Raw genomic sequence first — 20,512 nt, 5'->3', positions numbered from 1 at the left:
CATGATAACTGTGGTCAACGTGTTTTTGCAGAGTAAGTATCATGAGTCATCCTCACAGCAGGGAGATGTTCAGCTGTGGAAGCTTCTGAATGTACAGGCTATTTACGGCTATTCATTGGTCTGAATTCACACTTCAGTGCTGGCACACAAGCACATGCACACACATTCCTTACACAAAGTCTATCAATCAGATGAAAAAATAAACTGACAACAAAAACTCCTCAATGATAAATCCACTACAGCTTGTCGACATGCGACAAACAAATGAAAACTTGTTAAATACAAAGAAGCATTCAAGAGAAACACTGGATGCTAATATCTTGAGGCATCCGACATCATTAAACATGAATTTTATATGATTTGAGTGAACAATCTGGGTTAAGGACCAAAAAACATTGTAAAATCTACAACATCTGATTCTGGCATGTGGTGTTAAGACTCTTCTTTAAAGACAAAAATGACATTTCAACACTAACACTGGGAGCTCAATGTTGTAGTGATGTTGAGGCAGCTGCTATCGAGGACACGTGGTGGAGCATTTAAACCAACAGATGATCCGTGCAGGACTCAGTGGTGTCGTATAAATCCTGGATAGACATGACGGGTGGTTTGAATGAGCCACCAGTTGCCGAGCTGCGATAAAAGACGTGGAGGTTTACGTTCCTGGAGAACTCCCCCGTATCCAATAAATAGCACTATGCACTACAGACACACAGACTTCACGACTTCTGAGGAGGAGGAAGAGGAGTGAAGCTGTTCTGAATCTAGCCCTGAGCTAATGTTTGCATTCGGTTCAGTTGCTGAAGTTAATTAGCGAGTCGCCCCCAAACAGAGACTCCCCCATTCTAGGGGTTCAATCAGGTGATCGAGTACAACGCTGAGAGCTGTGAACACATTTAAATAAACTTAACTGCTCACACAGTTCATGTCACAACAAACGCCCCACATAATTTTCATCCCTTAAAAAATGTATACTTGATGTTTTTGTGTAAACACATAAAGAGATACTCATCATCTATGAATGAATGCATCGTTTTTATTCTACTTAGCGTAAAGTGGTTTCAATGAAAAGTGGAAAAATGCCACATCTGAATGTAGACGGCCACTACTGTACAAACATCCTGTAATCGAGTCTCCGGCTCAGTAGAAAACTGATCTGACAACTTGCTGTATTTGTGGGGCGGTGATACGGCTCGATAGTAAGAATAACGGCACGGTGAGAAGAAAGGAAGCCGTATTCTCCCTGCACTGAATATGTAATGGAGGAGGTATAGCGACTATATTAAATTTTTATTGGTGACATGACGACAACCTTACATAAGCGTGCCCTCGTTTTCTCCAACACGGAATAAAGAAGTGATGAAAATAAGGGCAAAGTCTATCTGATCTTATATGCAGCCTTTCTTCACATAGCAGTAAGCATTTCTTGTCTCTTCTTCTTGTGCTTTCAAAGACAAAGATGATAAACTGCTTTAAGTATCCTCAAAGAGAAAAGCTACTTTCAGTTTGGCTTGTAACACAATGTGTCTCGTTCACACACAGAAGAAAACAGATTATAGATATCCTGGCATCAAGGACACATTGCTCCCTCAGGACACTCTGCTGCTCGTTCTCACTTTAGTCAATATTACCTTCACATGCACCACTTATGTGGCAGCCAGTGTATTAATATGTGTGTCTTGCCAGAGGGCAGCATGTCTCGTTAAAAGTGGAAATCAGAACATAAATGGTGACGCTGTTAGGGTGGAGGTGGCAGAGCCAGCTGTGCACAGAGGGACAGGAAACAAGTGAATGCTCTCTCACAGTCTAATAGTCCTGTTCTCTTCAGTTTGACTTTTAGCGCTTAAATGACTCACATGCACACACACACACACACGAACTCCATCACTGGTGCATCAAATTAAGACTTGTTTATTTGATTCACGTTTTTAACTCATCAGTTTTGTTGTAAGAGGCACTAATTTGGGTTTGTTTTACTTGTCGCTCAAAACCTGTCACACAGAGACTCTTGCACACAGGAGGTGAGTTGATGATGCAAGTATATCGCCGTAATGCAGATGTGTCGAAACTGTAACCTTGTCAACTACATGAAACGGGACAGATCTGTTTTAAGATGTCTTGTAGTGTCACACATTTTGTAAAATCAACGTTTAAAAAATGCAGCGAGTAAAGGCCGTTCTTATCTATTTTTATGAAACACGACTGCAAATGGATGCTAACGCTTCCCGGCTAATTAGCAATGTTACACCTTTGTCTATTTGTACACAGGATGCACTCTGGCACATTATGGCATGCGGGTCGCTCGTGTTTTAGCATCGCTCAGAGCTAAATAAATAAATTAAAAAACACAATGACTGTAGTTGCGTGTGAAATGAAAGAGATGCAGACTTGAAGTGTAAAGAGCAAACAGCATGAGTGAAACCTGAGCTGTTACGTAGCTATTAAACAGCTGGACTGATTCAAATAGGAGCAGATCTGTACCATCAAACACATGTGAGATGGACGGCTGAAAACGAGATTCAGAGAGTGCCAGCTCATTTCAGGGTCTCCTGCCCCCTAGTGGTCAGAAATGTGCTTAATGCAGCTTTAATGAAACAAAGTATGTGTTTGGTTGAGAAAATACATTTATTTTCCTTTAAGACCGCTACATTACAAGGGAGAGGATGTGTGTATCCGTTTTGCATTCAACAAAAGCACAAGGTCAAACTCCTCATTGAAATGTGCAGCAGATGTAAGCTAACGGGCACCTGTCTCCGCTCCTTAACGTAAACAGTCGCATAATGTGGCTGGGGGTCTCAGATCCTAGACTGGGTTCAGTCTAGGGCCGCAACTAGCAATTATTTTTACGTCGTTGTTAGTGCTGCAATGATTTGTCAATCAAGAGAAAATAAACCGCCGACCATTTCGATAAATTTGATTAAATATTTGAGTCATTCTTAAAATGAAAAGCCCAATTTCTTTGGTCCCAGCTTCCTAAATGTAAATATTTTCAGGTTTCTTTGGTTGTCTGTACCCGTAAACTGAATGTCTTTCGATTGAGGACTCTTGGTCAGGAAAAAAACAAGACCCAAGTTGCAGACCCAATCATTTAGGTTATTTCTTCTTTGGGTGGGGGGAATGTTATGCCTTTATTAAAGGGACAGTGGAGAGCTGACAGGAAATGAAGGGGAGAGAGACATGGAGTGGAGACGTACAGCAAAGGTCCACTGTTGGAATCGAACCGCAGATGTAGCAGTTATGTGACGAACGTCTTAACGAGCTGGCTACCAGGACACCAGAGATGATCAGTTGGTCTGTAACATGCCAGAAAAATGTGAAGAATACTCATAATGTCTTAGAGCCCGTGGTGAGTTTTGGAAATTTCTTGTTTTGTCTGACCGACGGTCAAAAATCCAAAAGTATCCAAATGACTAAAGTGACTGATTATGAAAATAGTTACCAATTAATTTTCTGTCGATTGATAAATTGACTAATCGACTAATTGTTGTAGCTCTAGTTCAGTCCTGGTACAGAGGCTTCTCTTCTCAGCACACTGTCCAGTGACAGCACTCATGTCCTGCTTTGAAGAGGCTCAAGTGCTCGAGAGCCTCTCCAACATAAAACAGTGGTATTGTGTGTAATTAAGTATGTGCAATACAATCAGTCACACATACTCTCTCTACCTTCAGATATGACAGGAGAAACAGCGTGGGGGAGTAACTGAAATTATACTCACTGGCAGGATTTATAATTAACTTTTTGTCTACTGGCCAAAAGGCGTGAATGTTTAAATTATACCAGCCAATCAATAGATTACCATTGTTTTTTTGGCTAGTGAGTGAACAAATCTACCAGACTCTTGCATATTCACTAGCATTTGGCTGATGGCTGGTGCTAAATTTGAGCCCTGCTCATTGGTCAGCAAGGCTACACCAAGCTGCAAAGACAGGACACTAAACCATGATTGTCCCAACCAAGGCACAGCCAAGCTTTAATGTTTTAATGTGATTTTCCTTTTCCCAAACAAGGTATTCTGTTCAGGGAGTCTTTCACCTGGTTTCATGCACATTTAACATTTGATAAAGCCATTTTATTGTCAAACACATTTCTTAATTATTAACCCTAAGTGAGACACTTTGTCCTTTTTTGCAGAGGAGAACAGACTTTTGTCCAGAAAAGCAGCCTTATGAAAGGCACATATTTATCATACATTGCAATATTCAGGCATGCATCCTCACTGGTTCATTTTAAACACATAATGTGCTAACTTGAGAACAGATGTGAAGATAGTTTACACACAAAGTTGGAGATAAACTGCTATATATTTGCTTTTTCAGTTTTGAGTTTTTAATAGAAAAACACTTCAGCAATGGGCACAAAGTTGCCACATTTTAGGGTGGAGTTAGTAAATTGCCAACCCCTAGATTACACCATAATGAGTTGAGGCTCCGGTGCAGGCGCATGGTGGCTGACCCTCATCTAGACCTGCCAAGCTGATGTTTAGGATGATCTAATTGTAAGTTTCTCAACAGTTTTACAAATGCAGATGGCGTGACACATACAGCACCATGTTACATTTATAGAAATAATGTTTCTGGAGCTAATATGGCTGCCACTGAATCTGCAATGACCCGAGTGTATACATACAGCTGGATATCAGTGCCTCTGCTGCTCGCCGGTTTCTATGGAGGGTTTCTATGGCAGCCTCGGGTCGCACCATCACCCGCGGCGGCGGCGCTGGCTGGTTACCACTCCGAGGCGTTCAAGTCAACTTGTAACCAAGTTTCCTTTGGTGTTTAATATGACACCTGCTCAACTTGCCAAACTTGCTACTTCAAATGATCCCCACTTTAAAGGACGCTATGGTAGCTAGTTATGCTGAGACAGTCGGCTCAATCACAAAACTTCTGTGTAGCGGTTGTGAAGCAGATACAAACTACCATACAAAATATTCCCGACTCACCTGTAATATTGCTCAAAAAAAGGTGAATTAACGCGACCTTGCCCTGCTGTCCGAGGTAACTCCGGTAAGAAGACGGTAACATTTTTTAGAAACAATGCAATCTCCCGCTACAGGACACAAAGGCATAGCCTGCACACCACTTTGACGGTATGTGCTGAACAGAAGAAGCTCCTCAGCAACAACTCCGGACTGCTTTTGGACTGTACCATCTACACAGCTCGGAGCGGGGAAGCTGCGAGCTCACCTGGCAATGGAAGTAAACGGTCATCTGTCGAGGGTCCACAGCAACACCCCCCCCCGGAGGAATGATCCATTACTATACACATTACGTCACCTCTGTTGATAACCCGACATAATTGATTTATCAAATCACTTTATTCTTTGCTGTCTCTCCCTGCTATTCACTGAAATACATCTACAGATTTGTTTTAAAAATTCTGCCAACATGTGTATTACTTGCATACACTTCCATATGTTGTTTTCCTCTGTTTGTCAATTAGCAGGATATTTTAAAGTCCCCATCCACTCAGAAATATGTTTCTCTTGCTGTTCCTTCAGTTGGATGTTTGAGCTCAGTGTGCAGAATGATGTATATGCAGAGTTTGACACTTGAAAACTGTTTTCACATTCATCTGCTGAAAGTGGAAAGTTTATCTGATCTCATTGAAAATTCAATGTTAAGGGGCGGGCCTACCAATATGATTTGTGACATCACAAATAGTTTGAAGGCAAACCTGTTCCAATATTCAAATTACACAAGTTTGATGTGGAAACTTGAAGCCTCTAGTGCACATACACTTGAAAGGGACTTTACAGTGGAGTAGAAGACATATTGTGTCTAAAAAATAAACTTCTGAAATGAAAAATATGTATCCAAAGTCTTGAACTTTGAAGCATGGACTGTTATGTAGGCCTCACCAGTTTCTGCTTGCACATTTTCCACCATTTTGAATTTATAGCAAAAAATAAGAAAAAAAATCCACATGTAGTCCACAATTTTTTTCTAATGTACTCAAAATAAAGACCCAAACATGTTCTGTTCTGCTAATGATTTTATTGAATGTTATGAAGAGGATGATAACAGACAGAAAATAAAACATAACACTCAATAATGCAACAACTCAACAATGCAACTACAGTATGATAAAATACATATATGAGTACTTTTTTTAAATTGGGTGGGTGTGGAGCCACTGTATCGTAGGATTCTCAGTTGACTGTTGACTTGTCCTCCTGCATGTCCCTCTTCCTCCTCCTCAAATCAAAGAAGTGGCAGATTCTTTTCTTTTTTATCTCTGGGACCTTCTCTTCGGAAACTTCCTCCTCTACCAGCATGCTGACAGCCATTACAGCAACAAATATCTTTTCCTCCTGCTTCTCCTTGAGCTGGGCATTTTTGGCCTGGAGGGCTTGACTTGTCTCTTTCTAAGTCTGGAGCGGAGTGGCAAGCTCAAGGTTGGTGGAGGTCTGTTTCTCAAGTCTTGTTTTCAGGTCTTCCAACTGCTGCAACTGGAGGTCCTCCCACTTAGATCTCAGCTTACTGAGCTCCTGGTTCTCACTCACTATTTAAGCATGCGACTGATGGGTGCCTCTTGCTTGCTCCAGCTGATCACTGAGCTTGAGTTTCCTGGTTTTCTCATCCTGGAGCTCACTGGTCAGGTACTCCACCTGTTTCCACAGAGACTTGTTCTCTTTGGTCTCTGTCTCCAGCCTGGTGCTGAGCTCACAAAGGAGGTGAGCTTTTAGCACTTCAGCCTAGATCCCTAGAGCCTTGTTTTGGATCTCTCAGTCCCTCAGCTGCCTGGCTGCCTTTTTCAGGGTCCATGACTGATGGATGCACATTATCAGATATATATCTGTTGTTTTCTGTTAGTGATGAATACTTGTGTCTCTTTCTAACCTGTTGCAAGGTGTGAAATTATCAGTTAATTTCAGTGTGTGTGTGTGTGTGTGTGTGTGTGACGTGATAGTAGGAAAAGGTGTAATTAATAGCATCAATGAATGCCACGTCCCATTTCGTTTGGCCCATTCCAAGGGAGGGGGGGGGGGGGGCTGATAGTTCATTAGTATTAGCTTTCTGAACATTCTGGCCATTGTTAATGTAATCTCTTCCACTTGTAGTTTACTCATCTGATGGAGCTTGCTAATGAAAAATCACAACTTTTATAGTACATGTTTGTGGTGTTCAGACATTTATGGTGGTAGATGAATTTCAAATCTGTCATATCAATAAATTCATGACTGTGGGGGTCCGGCACAGGCAGACATATGTAGCTCAAGTTGCCGCTCATAGTTCAGCCAGTCCACAAGTTAATCTTTATAAAGTGTGGGTGGGGGTCGAGGGCAGCAACACTACTCCCCCACCCACCCACCCACCCACTCACACACCCACTCACACACACCCCACTGACAGAAAGCTAACCAGGTCAGTGCTTTAATTTGAGTCTCTGTGCTATCCTCTGGAGAGTCACAAGGGATACAATTACTCTCCCACTATCCCATTCATCTTGCAGCTCTATGGTGCAAATGTTTGTGCCTGTGAGTGTACATACCACATAACAAAGTCTTTTTTGTCTTTTTGTCTTTTTTAAGTCCATCTCGAAGAGGGTAAAACAAGCACACTGAATATTCTCATTGCTCTAAAGTTCATTCATAAAATTCTGCCTTGACTGCATTGCATCAACATGAAAGGTATACTGTATGTTGCTTTGAAAAATAATTTTTGATGAGGGAGACAGACTAAAAGACTATAATTCAATTTAGATGTTTCTTTTTAAATCACGGCCACATTCGATTTTGTAATTTATAAAGTTTGCCCATGACTTTTCCACAACCCCTCCTCATGGAGCAGTAGACTTTCCCATCAGACATGATTTAGCCCTTGATGAAACCTACTATTACAGTATGCTAGTATGTCATTATGTTTGCTACTATTTGCATCATATTTCCTTTTTCTTTAATAAGCAGCTTATTTTTTGTAATGTCTTATAAACAGAAATAAAACTTGTCAAGTCAAATGTTTTGTAACCAGCAGGGTTTTAAGAGGGGCGATCCAATGTAGCCCTGTTATAAAGGAGTGAGGTGTTCATTCAGCTACTTCTCAGTCTATGTTGTTATTGCACATAGATGCATTATACTGTAAGGTGTTAATGTCCATCTCCCATCATTTGTGTAAGATGAGCAAACAATTTACCACTGACTTGAACTCAATGTCTCTATGACACTGTCTCAAAAGAGTCCAACATACTAAATATACAAATGGTTCTTTCACAAATGTAGTATTTATCATAGGCAATGCTTTTATTATATTGCTTATGTATCGTTGTCAAGAAGTTGGTTGAGTTTTTACTCTAAGGTGATTATTTGATAGAACAATTACTAGTATAATGGGGTTCTCTCCTACCTGCATTTAGTCAGAAGGCACACGATAGAGAGTCTTTCTGTACCTTCACATTGCATGCATTTGGCTCAGAATTAATTTTCTTTTCTGAGTGCACTCCATGTGAACGCAGTACGAACACCACAACACATTGGTAAGAGTGACACACAACCTGTGTGACCAAAGCTAAAACAGAAGCTGTATTAATGAATGCCATTATTAAGCAAAAGCCACAGAATCCATTTTCTCAGTTGAGGATGTGAAGGATTTTGTGATCCTGATAACAACCTTTTTCATCTGCTCCTGCTCTAAAAGCTGCTCTCTGTCACCAGGTACTTTCTCTCTCTGGAATGTTTTTCAATCCTTCAAGTGCTCTTTCATGAAGGCCAGAGAGGTATTGAGAGGGCTTGAGGATTGTGGCAGAGTAAAGATCGGTTAAATTAGTCCACCTCCCGCTCAGACGCTTCTTTTATTCTACGGGTCAGCACCTCCCTCCCTGTTTACCCACATAAATTGGTTTCTCCCTGCTTTCTGCCTCCATCCTCTCTACTACACAAGTGTCCATCTGGACTGTGAGAAAGAGGAGGGGACAGGAATTTCATCAATAATAACAGAAGTTACTGAGAATGCCCATTTTTCATACCCTCTACTAGTTTCTTCAGGTGTCACATGAGTCCAAAGTTAAAGGGAGTTACAGACACAGTGTGTATCAGCATATACAAACCAAAGGTGACATCTGCTGGCTAAAGGATGAACTCTTCAGATTCAGACTTCACAGTATGATTCTTCTTCTTCTAAATATGTCTTTTCAAGCTCAGTCTGTACACAAAACAATGTACATATTGTATATTTATAATATTGAATGCAGCTGAAGTAAGCCAGAGAAGTATCACTACTTAAAAAATGTTATCTGATATGGAAAATTACTTGTCGACACATGACACTATATATATATATATATATATATATATATATAATCAGGTCAGTTCAGAGCTTTATTGTCCCTCAAGGGGAAATTTGGTTTGCAGTGACAGTACAAAAAACAACTAACACAACAACCATAAATAAATAAATAAACAGTGACATAACAAATCATCTAAGCATACAGCACAACCAAACTTGATAAGAACAATAATAATAATAATAATAATAATAATAATAATAATAATGCATTTTATTTAAAGGGGCCTTTCAAAGCACTCAAGGTCACCTTACAAGGCACATTTAACACAACAACAGTACATCAAACAATATAAATCAGGTAACATTTAGTGCAAGGATAAAGAATAAATATGAATGTGACTACAAAGTGCATTAGTACAATAAATAATAAACAAGAACAAAGAAATCACAATAAGAGTAGAAATGTCAAAAAAGTCCTGCCACACGAGCTATGCGATTAGGGGTTGTATAAGTTAACTGCATTGATTGCATACATATATATATATATATATATATATATATATATATATACACCACATTTTTCATTCTTATTAATTTATCAAGACTTTGGATATGGCCTGATAGTTGTTTTGATGCCAAAGGTGAAATAGTATTTTAAGACATGTCTGAGGGCGTGCTCTCTGAGGCCGTATATGAGCGGGCTCAAACACTTTGGGAGGACGATAAGACCTAAAAAGAAGGCATACTGAATATGAGGGGGCAACATGTTATTGGAGTTAATTATATTAAACAGAGTGGAGGTGAGACAAAGGCACAGCTGAAGCAAATGTAACAGCACTGTCCTGCAGGCCCTACTGGCATTGCGAACATTTCCTGAGGCTGACTTTACAGCAAACATGATAGCAATGTATGTATAGATGATAATCATGCCCACCAACACAAAATACACAATGGTGAAGGCATTGTTTACAGTTGTAAAAATCTTTAGCCGGAAAACACTTTTTTTGGTGCAAAAGGTTTGCAGAGTGAAACCTGTGCTCTCAAGACTTATGAATAGAAACATCTGGGTGAGTGAGTCCAAAGAGGCCACTGTCCACATCACAGCAATGGCTATGCTCGTCTTCCTGGTGGTGACAATGTCAACGTGCCTCAGTGGGAAACAAATGGCAACATACCTCTCCAAAGACATCACAGCCAGGTTGAGGGGTGACATTTTGACAGTGATGCCTGCAAGCAGTGAGACAGTCACACAAACATAACTGACCATTCTGACCATAGTAAAAGCAAAGAGGTACAGCAACATAGTCACTAGAAGCTGGACAGACTCTGTGAAGAGTAAATGACCGAAGAGGACATAGCGAGAGGTCTCCAGCAAGAGGGGCTTCTTCAGCAAGGCAAACAGCATGACTCCGTTTATGTAGAGGAAGAAGACACATGGCAGCATAGACAGCAGAGCTCTGACAGCCTTCTGAAATGGTATCACCTGGATCACTTCTGTTGCATTATTCATGACCACAGCTTCATGCAGCATTTGTAGAGAGAGAAAACATCAGACAGATCCTTAACATTCATTTTTAATCATTCCTGAATTTTAAGTCTATTCAGAATTATTATGTGATACCTTCAATAAAGATATTGTACAGAAGCAAAGTCACAACTTCAGGGGTTAAAAATTATTATTTAAAAAAAAGTAAATAACAATTGTAAATTCTCAAAATGAAAAAAACTACTTCAGAACTACATACAATAGGTGAAATAATATGAATTATCTCATAAGCACATATGAGACACATTGCTTACATGCTACTGGTTTGGTCTGACTTCATGTGAGTTGCTCAGGTCTGAGGAAAGTAAACTCCATCACGTCCTTTTTATAAGTGATCTGTTCCTTCTTGACGACATCACCTGTGTCAGTTTGACAACCAAAGCTCAGCATTGCTCATGGTTATTTTTGGAGTAAGAGTTTGAAAAGTTGTGTGCTACTGAGGCAAAACTTATTTACAAAAAAAATCTTATGTATTATATATTGTTGCTTAACAATATTGAACTTAAAGGCCAGGTTCACATGTTTTATGTCTGTCTTAAAACAATAATTGTGTTCTCAAATGAGCATTGAAACATACTTTTCTTGCTATAATAATTCTCTGTTTTTACTGAACATTGTAAGATCCCTTCATAATGCACTTACAATGTAAGTGATGGGGAACAAAATCCACAGTCCTCATTTAGAGCAAAAATTTAACTGAAAGTGTATCTGTTACCTGTTCAGCTGCAGCTGAATAAAGTAGATTTGGCACTAAGGAGACTGTAACATTGAAAGATATTGACTTGGCTTTGCTCATTCAGACTGTTGAGGCTTCATATTAGCTTCAAATAAACTTTTGACTACATTCTAATACAGAAGGAGGACTTTGGAGTTTTATCCCCTGTCACTTATAATTAAAGTGCATGATGAAGACATCTTTTCATGGCCATTTTGAACAGGAGAGTTATACGTTTTTAAGCTATAAATTAAAGGGAAATGTACTGCATTTATTCTTCAATATTTAAAAAAAATGCATAAACACTCTGGTGCAGGTCCAAATGGAGATTTCATTGATAAATATAATCGTACACCAGCTTTGATGAATGTGAGTTTCAGTTGGTTTGTGGAGTATTGAAGGAAAGCCAATGCTCTTAAAAACGTATGCTCCCTGTACAGTGGCCATGTTAAAGACTCAGCTCCATGCTCAGTCTAAGCTTTCTCAAACTCAGCCAGACTTACAGTTTCCTGACATGGTTTTTCACAAGTAAAAGTTGAAAGTGGACATTTTTAGAAAGCTCCTTGTTCAACATAATGACATAAATGTTCCTAACATAACATAGAGATGCAGGATAAAAGCATTTGTTACATTATGCTAACATTTCTTACTGTACAATTAAAATAGCATTAGCATGCAATGTTAGCATCAAACTTTTTCCATCATTACTATTACAAGTATGCTGTCGCTAATTAAAAGCTGCCCTGTCTGTCATGCAGTTTTTTTGTAAACAAAGTCTTTGATTTTCAATGGGTGTACATGTTAAATGTATTTCCTTCCTCATAAAGCATTATGCATTTTTTACATCTTTGTGTACTTGCTACCCATCTTCATCTCTGCTTTATGGATGCAATACTGTTTTTTTGCTCACCATGTTGTGGATCAGAGAAATAATGTGCAACCATTGGCAATAATATGTATTGTGTTGCCTGTAAAATGTGAGCCCACTCATAAAAATATTACTCCATAGTGTCACTATGGAGCTCAGAAAAACCACAGGGTAGCTTTAAGTGTATTTTTGTCCTGTTGGTAGCTCACCAAAATCACTGACCATGGATACCGAATTTCATTTTATTAAGATATAGTATTTCACCATGAACCAATATGCTGGACCAACAACTGTCAGACATTATTTATTATGAAATGGTAGTTTTACATGAGTCTACTTTTATTATTAGAATGAACAAACCTGAGGCTCGTCTTGTTTGTTCTGACTGACGTATCATTTCATCATCATGTCTAGTCACTGTGGGCAGCTTCCTATTGACAGATTTGTTTTAATTTGTTTCAAAAAGAATAAGATTTAAAGGTTCAATGTGATGTGAAATCACTCGTCATGGTCAACAGTCTTTCTTGTGTACATCTGGCCTCATACACTCTCTCCAATGTGAGTAAATCCTACAGTATTTCTATTGAAGATGGAATCACAAGGCACCTCACAAAGATATATTTACACTTTTTTGCTTTTTCTTTAACTTCATCACGTAGGTTGTTAAAGTTTTGCTGAAAATGTGTGTAATTCCTAAAATGACGCAACCAAAAAAATTGTGTTTAGGACTATACACACACAAGAATTGTTTACTAACTCACATCACATAATGAGCTCAGTGGCTTTAGCTCTAGGGAGGACAGTCATTACAGCTTGTTTAATAATTAAAATGTTTATATTGCACCTCATTGCAAGATACTTCTGATTGTGTTAGTCCATGGAGGGACAATTAAAACCTGCATTTCATTCCCTCGAGTGAATCAAGCACAAGAAGAAAAACATGTCACCTCTATCATAAAGTTTAGAAAAATGTTTTCTACTTCTTTTTGTTAACATACTGCAAAAGGCTCAGAATGTATTTCCTCTATTTTAGGATGCTTTGAAGGAAAAACTGAGAAATGCTTAACACCAAATCACAACAACAGTTATCTCAAGGCACATATGCTTTATAGAAGAACAGTACTCATTTGATTTTGACATGTATTCATCACTAATTTCAAACAATTAATGGCATCTTGCTACATGATGTAATGATGAACGACCAAATTTAAAATGATCATGATGTCTTTTTAATACACATTCCAAATATACGTACAAGCTTAGGTGACATTTTTTGCTGCATCCATCTTTAAATCTTTAATCTTTGTTTAGATTCAAACATTACAAACACGTATTATAACAGTGATGCAATCACCCAAAATAAAACATTAAAATAAGGGTAACATTACATTTCAGAGATTTTTAAAAAAAGAAAGAAAAGTAAACAATAAAGGAAAAATACAATCAAATCCCAGTGTTTTAAAATAAAAATAAGGCAAAGCTGAAAGGCAAGGTATCTACATAACACAAGCAACATAATAACAATAATAATAATAATAATAATGATAATAATATTAATAATAATGCTTATTACATTTCCTTAATTCACTGTTAAATTGTATGTCGATGTTGATGAATCTTGAAACATTTCTTCTATGGCTGCTGGCTATATTTAGGCTGAAAACTGGAAATTAGCTGTAGAAAGATGATTACATAAAATCAGACATGTGGACTCAACATCTTACCATTACACCTATTTGGAATGTTTGTTATGCTACAAATACATACCATCACTGAGCTAACTTGAACATTTAACAGGTCTATATTCTTACTGGTGGGAAGTTCACTTACCACAGATATCCTTCTTTAAACTCTGTGAATTTGTGCCGGACCATAAATGTTGCTAAAGCATCTGCTACCTGGTGACAGATGACAAGAAATAACACAACACATGAAAAGCAGCTGAACACACACATAAAACATCATATTAAATAATACATACAACTCATATAATCAGGACCACTTACTTTTTCAGGTGCGTCCTCATGGACAGCATGACCACACTGAGGGAGGACCTGCATCTGAAACTTCCCTGTGGACAAACGGTGAGACTGTTGATCACTATGTGACTGGACAGACGTATATGGCAAATTGGACAATTGGACAATAATTGGAAACAATACAAAAAATCTCAGTTTAACTCTACCTTGCATCTGTCCAATAGTTAGGTCTTTGTCAAGCCTGTCCACTCCTGAACAATGGAACAAGTCAGGGGTGTTAATTGTGAAGTCAATGGCAACATTTCTTGTGAAACTTTAAATTATCTACATTCATCTAAACTAGTGAGACAGCACAGAAATTACATAAATCTGCCGATCCTTGTTGTGCATGAATACAAAGATACCTTTTATGTACAGCATGGCATATCAATAATAATGTAAGTTCACCAATCACTCTGGTGATTTGACACATCTCACCTGCGAGCAGGAGCAGTTTGGGAACAGGGCAGGTGAGAAAGAGGGCAGACAGGCCTCTGAACCAGCCCTCCCAGTATTTTTCTGTCTTTGACAACTCCACTCGCCAGGTGAAGATGCTTTCCTTTTTTATCTGTATGAAAAAAAAAAGGTATTTTTCAAGGTATTTTGCGACCCCTCTCCAACACACATGCATATACAGTAAATATATACACACACAGTACACGAGTAAGACAAAGACTGAAACAGACAGAACCTCTTGATCATCTTCCTTCATTCTTTTCTTGTTGGATTCTTCTTCCACTTCTTCCTCCTCTTCCTCTTCTATTATACCTTCAATGCTATTAGAGACGGCAGGACTGCTTGTGGATTCCTCACATCTGTGAATGTCACAAGAGGAACGTAACACACAGCACTTATAACCTGAATAACCAACGCAACAGTAAATGTAGAGATGAGACATGGAGCAGACATACTTTTTCACCTGGCCTCCCATCGACACCCGTGCTGACTCTATGTTTCGGATCTGGCCACTCTTCACACTTAAAAGGAAAAGACAAGAAGTGTTTTGTGCACTTGTACACAAGATTAATAACCCATTGACATGTAATGAAATCTTGCTAATCCAAACTCTAAGGATGGAGGCTGTTAAACTAAATAAAACTTGACCATTCAAACACACCTTTTCCAAGCTGAAGGTTGCCAAAATAAAAAGTAAATGGCTCCTAATGTTTATTTGCACAGTCATACTACCAATATGTAGCAGAGTCAGTGTTTGTATGTTTACCTCCACTCAATGGCATTTTCCAGAGATTTAAATGTCTTTGGCCGACTTCTGAGGAAATTCTGCATACTGTTCAAAGCATCCATTGCTGTACCTGAGTGCAATCACAACCATTTGTCATAATTATAACCAGAAATACTAAATCATTTCAGAGAATAATCATGAATAATTCCAATTTAAATTCACTGGAGAGGTAATCAGTTTAGAGCTGGGCACTCAAAGAATGAAATCAACACTTTATTTGCCAAAGTGGAAGCACTTACCCTCTACAACGTCAATGACACAGAGGCCGAGCAGGGATGGTACATGATTAGCAGCAGCTGTGTGAACTGCAATAGCCCCACCCATACTGTGTCCAATAATCATGATTGGTGGCGGGTTGTCTCCGTAGAGCGCCTCCACCACTTTGCCAATGTCCCTTTTGAAATTTAAAAAAAGGATAACCTGTTGAATTTTTATTATCAGTGTTTCTAAATATACAGTCTGAAACTTGACTGTATTTAATAATGAATTTGAGAGACTACTGGTATTTTTTTTATTTTATTTTGAAACGGCACAGTGAGTATAAACATATTCATTGCTACTCTGTTTAATTTGAGTGTGGTTTTCACAAAATTAGCATCAGTCTTAACTGCAGACACACACAATACTACTTACTTGGCCATTGTGTCTGCAGAGAGATCTTCAGGATTTTTCACTTTAGAATCACCTGCAGAAGAAAAAAGAAAGACATTTAACCATTTCATCTGTCTAAGATGATGAATATGAAGAATGATCAGTCAAACGAAGAAGGCAGGTTGACCTCTCATGACACAAATGGTGCTGTAGCTGCTATTTGAGCATTAAAATCTGATAACGGACCTTTGTTATTATGCTGTCAGTATAAAAGATTAGTGATCAATGCATTATTTCATCATTACATCACTGCAATATTTAGCAATTGAAAAGATGTTAGTGTTAAAGATATACAGTAGGTGACTTAAAAGATTCTTAAATCTCTAACCAAACTGATGAATATTATTCAAGATCTTAAATTTCCTGCATATGTGAACAGATGTTACCAAACTAGTAACTAATTCTGTGACACATACCATGAGCTCGAAGGTCCATGGCCACCACCCTGCAGTTGATCCTGCTGTATATGACAGCCTGCAAAGACACACATGAAATCATTCACATCAACAAGTGTACAATAAATATATTGAAAGAAATACAGTGTCAAAAATATTATATGTTGTTTTGTGTAATTATGCTCACAGTGAACACCGCCCAGGACAGAGCAGAGTGACCTCCTCCATGAAGCAGGAGCAGCACAGGACCATGGGAACCACTGCAGTAAAGTCTGAAAATGTTTAGGGAAGTAAAGGAAAAATGCCAGCACTGTAAAGAAGTTACACAGTCAGCTAAGATCCTGTACATTACACAGACACATACATGACATACACTGAACGTTACTTAATGCAACTAATAATGTGAAAAGGTGCAACTCTTTTTGGAATATTCACAGAAAAACAAGTAGATTAATTTATGTTCACCTGAGGAGAGTTAACAATAATGGTTTGAATGGATCACCCTCACATGTTCTGCAGTGGGTTATTGTAAAAAAAAAAAAACAAAAAAACAAAAGAGGCTTAATCTGAATGAACCTAGGTGGAGCTGAAGTATAAATAACACATGTTGAATTTTCCTGTAGCAGCACGATGGAAGGATATATCTTTGCCATTTTCATTTTCCACCTCAACATCCTCCATAGTCTCAAAGTAATGACTCCAGGGCAGGGGGGTGAAATCTCTCTTCCGTCCAGGTCTGTATAAAATACAAGACACGCAGAGTGTAAAAAGAGCTTTGTCTATCATCTAAATGTGAATCAGGACCATTAACATACATATAAACATTAATGTGATCAACAGCAACACAGATATTAATTATGTGTTTTAAGTGCTTTAATATCTCTTAATGACCCATATAGAAAGGATAAGTCTAAAGTCAATGTTTCTTATACTTTATTTCTTTATCTTTTCAGATCATAACAAAATGAGCAAACAGGAAAAGTGTTTAAATTGCAAACCTAACAACACAGCTTATCTAAACTTAAATAAATGAAGTGTTTGTTTGTGAAAACCTGGTTATCCACGCTGCTATGAGCCAGCAGACGCAGCATCAACAAGGAATGTGCATGTCTGCCAAAAACAACTGTATCATGGTGATGTAAACAAGCCAAGCACAAGCCCTGACCTCCATTACACAGGTTGTATCTATTCATATTAACAGGAAAATGGGCCAAAACGTCACTGACATGATCAGAAACTGCTTTATAGTCACACATTTTCTTCATCATTTCACATTGAAATATCTTAGCTTAGTTTAGCCAAAGCTGGATAGGATCAGCATGCTAACAGCTAATGTAAATATGGAACAAGTCAGTCAATATATTGACGTTTACAAGGCGTTTCATTCACCACTGATGTTAGCAGCAGCTAAAGCTATCAAATCAGCTGTGCTGTCATATACAGTATGTGATATGTGATGTTTGTTCAGGATAGCAATCAGAGCAGCCATGTTGGTAGCGCGGACGGAGCAGAGAGTCATTAATGTGACTACAGATGTGATTAAATGTCACGTTAGAAAGCCAACATACATGTTAAGCTGGCTAACTCACCCCATTTTCATTTTGGAGCTGGACTGAAAACCACCTGCCATAGGAGGTCTGGAGGCTAGCAGGTTTAAATGTAGCCGTTTCTCCATATTGTCGACAGTCGGACTCAGTCTCTGTCAGGAACTGTGTCTCTCTTTCGCAGCATATGATTTTCCTCCGACAGCAGCACCAATGCTAGCCGGACATTGGATGAATTTACTACGTTTGTCTGGCAAGCTAAAGGCTAATAAAAAAAAAAGGTAATCGCTTCTTCTTCTGCGTCTGCTGTGATTATTTTGGGCCTCTCTTCTTCGCTGGTTTTATTTCTTGGTAGGTTCGCGTTGACATTTTAAAGCGTTACCGCCCCTACTGTCTGAGAAAATTATGACACATCATCCAACAACAACTAAAAACTAAAAGCTAGAACTTGGTGTGGAAAAACATTTTTAACGGAAATAAAACCAAAAACTAACCTTTAGAAAAAACAAAAACTAACTGAAAGATATGGTGTACAAAACTAGCTAAAATAAAAATGTACATGAGGTGGCACTGATGTAGGCCTATATGAGACTGGGATATCGAAATGACTTCATCAACTATCTTTGCAAAGTACTGTGTTATGTGTATTGTAATACCTAATCAGATCTTCTTTAATCTTGCCCCTGACAAATACCACCATATTATAATTAATAAATAAAAAATACCAAAAAACTAAAAAACTGAAACTAATAAAAAAAAAAAATCTAAATTAAACATTTTTAAACAATATAAACTAAAGTGAAATGAGCAAACACAATATGGAATCAAAATTAAACTAAACAAAATGTGAACAAACATTAAAAGCGAATTGAAATTAAAAAACAATTATATAAAACTATAATAGGCTACTATTGGTGACCAACAGTTCGTCCAAATTTATTTTTTCCTTCTCAGATAGTTTTATTTGAAAGACTTTGAGATGCATGAATAAGTGGAAAATGTGCTGGTAGCCCAATCAAAGTTTAACATGGTGTTTCATGTCAGGCATGTGAGTTTTAAGGTATTTCTCCAATGTGACTTAACTGTAAATTTTGTCATTTCAGAGTCACAAAAGTTTTAAAATTCTTATGAACACTTGCCCATTAAAATTAACATAGCAGACAGTAAACATAAAACATGCCCACTGTAGATTTGCGGCTTTGAACAAAATGTTTTAATCTAGAAATTCTGGTTTATTTTCTTCTTTTTAAATGTTTTATTTAGGATGCTTTAATAGTAAAACTTAGAATTACATTTGATCAGGTTTACAATGTTCAGTTAAGAGACACAAATATTGAGGTTATTACAGCAATTTAGGTATTTAGCCTTTACTTAATAAGTAATTGCCCTTTAGCTGCAATAATATTGTCCTAATAATAATATTGATCAAATTTCAGTTGCATATGGGAATTATCTAAATGATTATGACTGCCTAATGATTTCATGATTTACGCGACACCCAGCTGGTCTGTCTGTTTCATAGCACTGTGAACACATACACACTCATACTGTAAATTAATATGTAGATACGTAGTAAACCCTTGAACACAAGGTGGCAGCAGTGCACACTTTATCCATGTAACCTAAAATGGCCCTCTAACAATTTAACACCTCAATTTTCACCTTTGGCTTAGAGACTACACATGACTAACAGAAGGCCCCTACTACAAATCGGGTGTGGGGGTTGGAAGATATGCTGTCAAGTGGTATATGGGGAAGTTTGCTGCTTATAACCTCTTAATCAAATCCAATAGCAATAATAACAACAAAAAATTATAAGAAGGATGTGATTGTAATGAAGGAAACTGCAGCTTTATGAGCATTCAAGTTGCACTTTCAGTCATGCAGTCTGAGTCATTGTTATGTAACTGGAGCTATTTGACAGACTTGTAAAGACAGTTACATAAACAGAATGATGTGACAGCTGATCATCTATAATTGCAGACATGGACAGGAAGAGTTGAAGGTTAATAGACATAACTGATCACATATAATCTCTTAAAAATTAACATCAATTTCCAAAAATGTCACCAAGAAAAATATTTACTTGTGAAAAAGGTTAATTGATTATTGTAAAACCTCCAACTGAGGTGCCAGCTGAGTTGATGGACAGAGTTGTGGCCAACAGAGTGTTCACACAATCGAGTCACATGTGGGGCATGTGCGCTGTGCTGTTCAGAACACATTCATAAGGGGGACCATGTGCATTCTCTGATGGTGGGCTGCAAAACATTTCATGGATGGTTGTTTTATTGCACTGTTTCTAACT

General features: G+C 38.1%; 2 protein-coding genes across 2 annotated transcripts; both read right to left on the bottom strand.

Annotated features, from left to right (window-relative positions):
* Nucleotides 1–9,822: 9,822 nt before the first annotated feature.
* Nucleotides 9,823–10,734, bottom strand: LOC128370932 (odorant receptor 131-2-like). The gene has a single exon (XM_053331116.1). The coding sequence runs from the start codon at nucleotides 10,732–10,734 to the stop codon at nucleotides 9,823–9,825; it is 912 nt and encodes a 303-aa protein (XP_053187091.1).
* Nucleotides 10,735–13,565: 2,831 nt separating this feature from the next.
* Nucleotides 13,566–18,517, bottom strand: ppme1 (protein phosphatase methylesterase 1). The gene is made up of 14 exons (XM_053331518.1): nucleotides 18,250–18,517; nucleotides 17,303–17,396; nucleotides 16,848–16,940; nucleotides 16,682–16,739; nucleotides 16,248–16,299; nucleotides 15,854–16,008; nucleotides 15,594–15,684; nucleotides 15,283–15,348; nucleotides 15,063–15,186; nucleotides 14,810–14,939; nucleotides 14,539–14,583; nucleotides 14,360–14,424; nucleotides 14,184–14,251; nucleotides 13,566–14,027 (listed from the first exon to the last, which is right to left on the bottom strand). Exons 1-14 carry the CDS (start codon nucleotides 18,333–18,335, stop codon nucleotides 14,024–14,026), a joined length of 1,131 nt encoding a protein of 376 aa, XP_053187493.1. The 5' UTR covers nucleotides 18,336–18,517; the 3' UTR covers nucleotides 13,566–14,023.
* Nucleotides 18,518–20,512: the final 1,995 nt, after the last annotated feature.

The sequence above is a fragment of the Scomber japonicus genome, chromosome 13 (assembly GCF_027409825.1).
Source record: "Scomber japonicus isolate fScoJap1 chromosome 13, fScoJap1.pri, whole genome shotgun sequence".
Taxonomy (NCBI): domain Eukaryota; kingdom Metazoa; phylum Chordata; class Actinopteri; order Scombriformes; family Scombridae; genus Scomber; species Scomber japonicus.
Note: the sequence above shows the minus strand (reverse complement) of the source record. Positions and strands in the feature narration are given on the sequence as shown.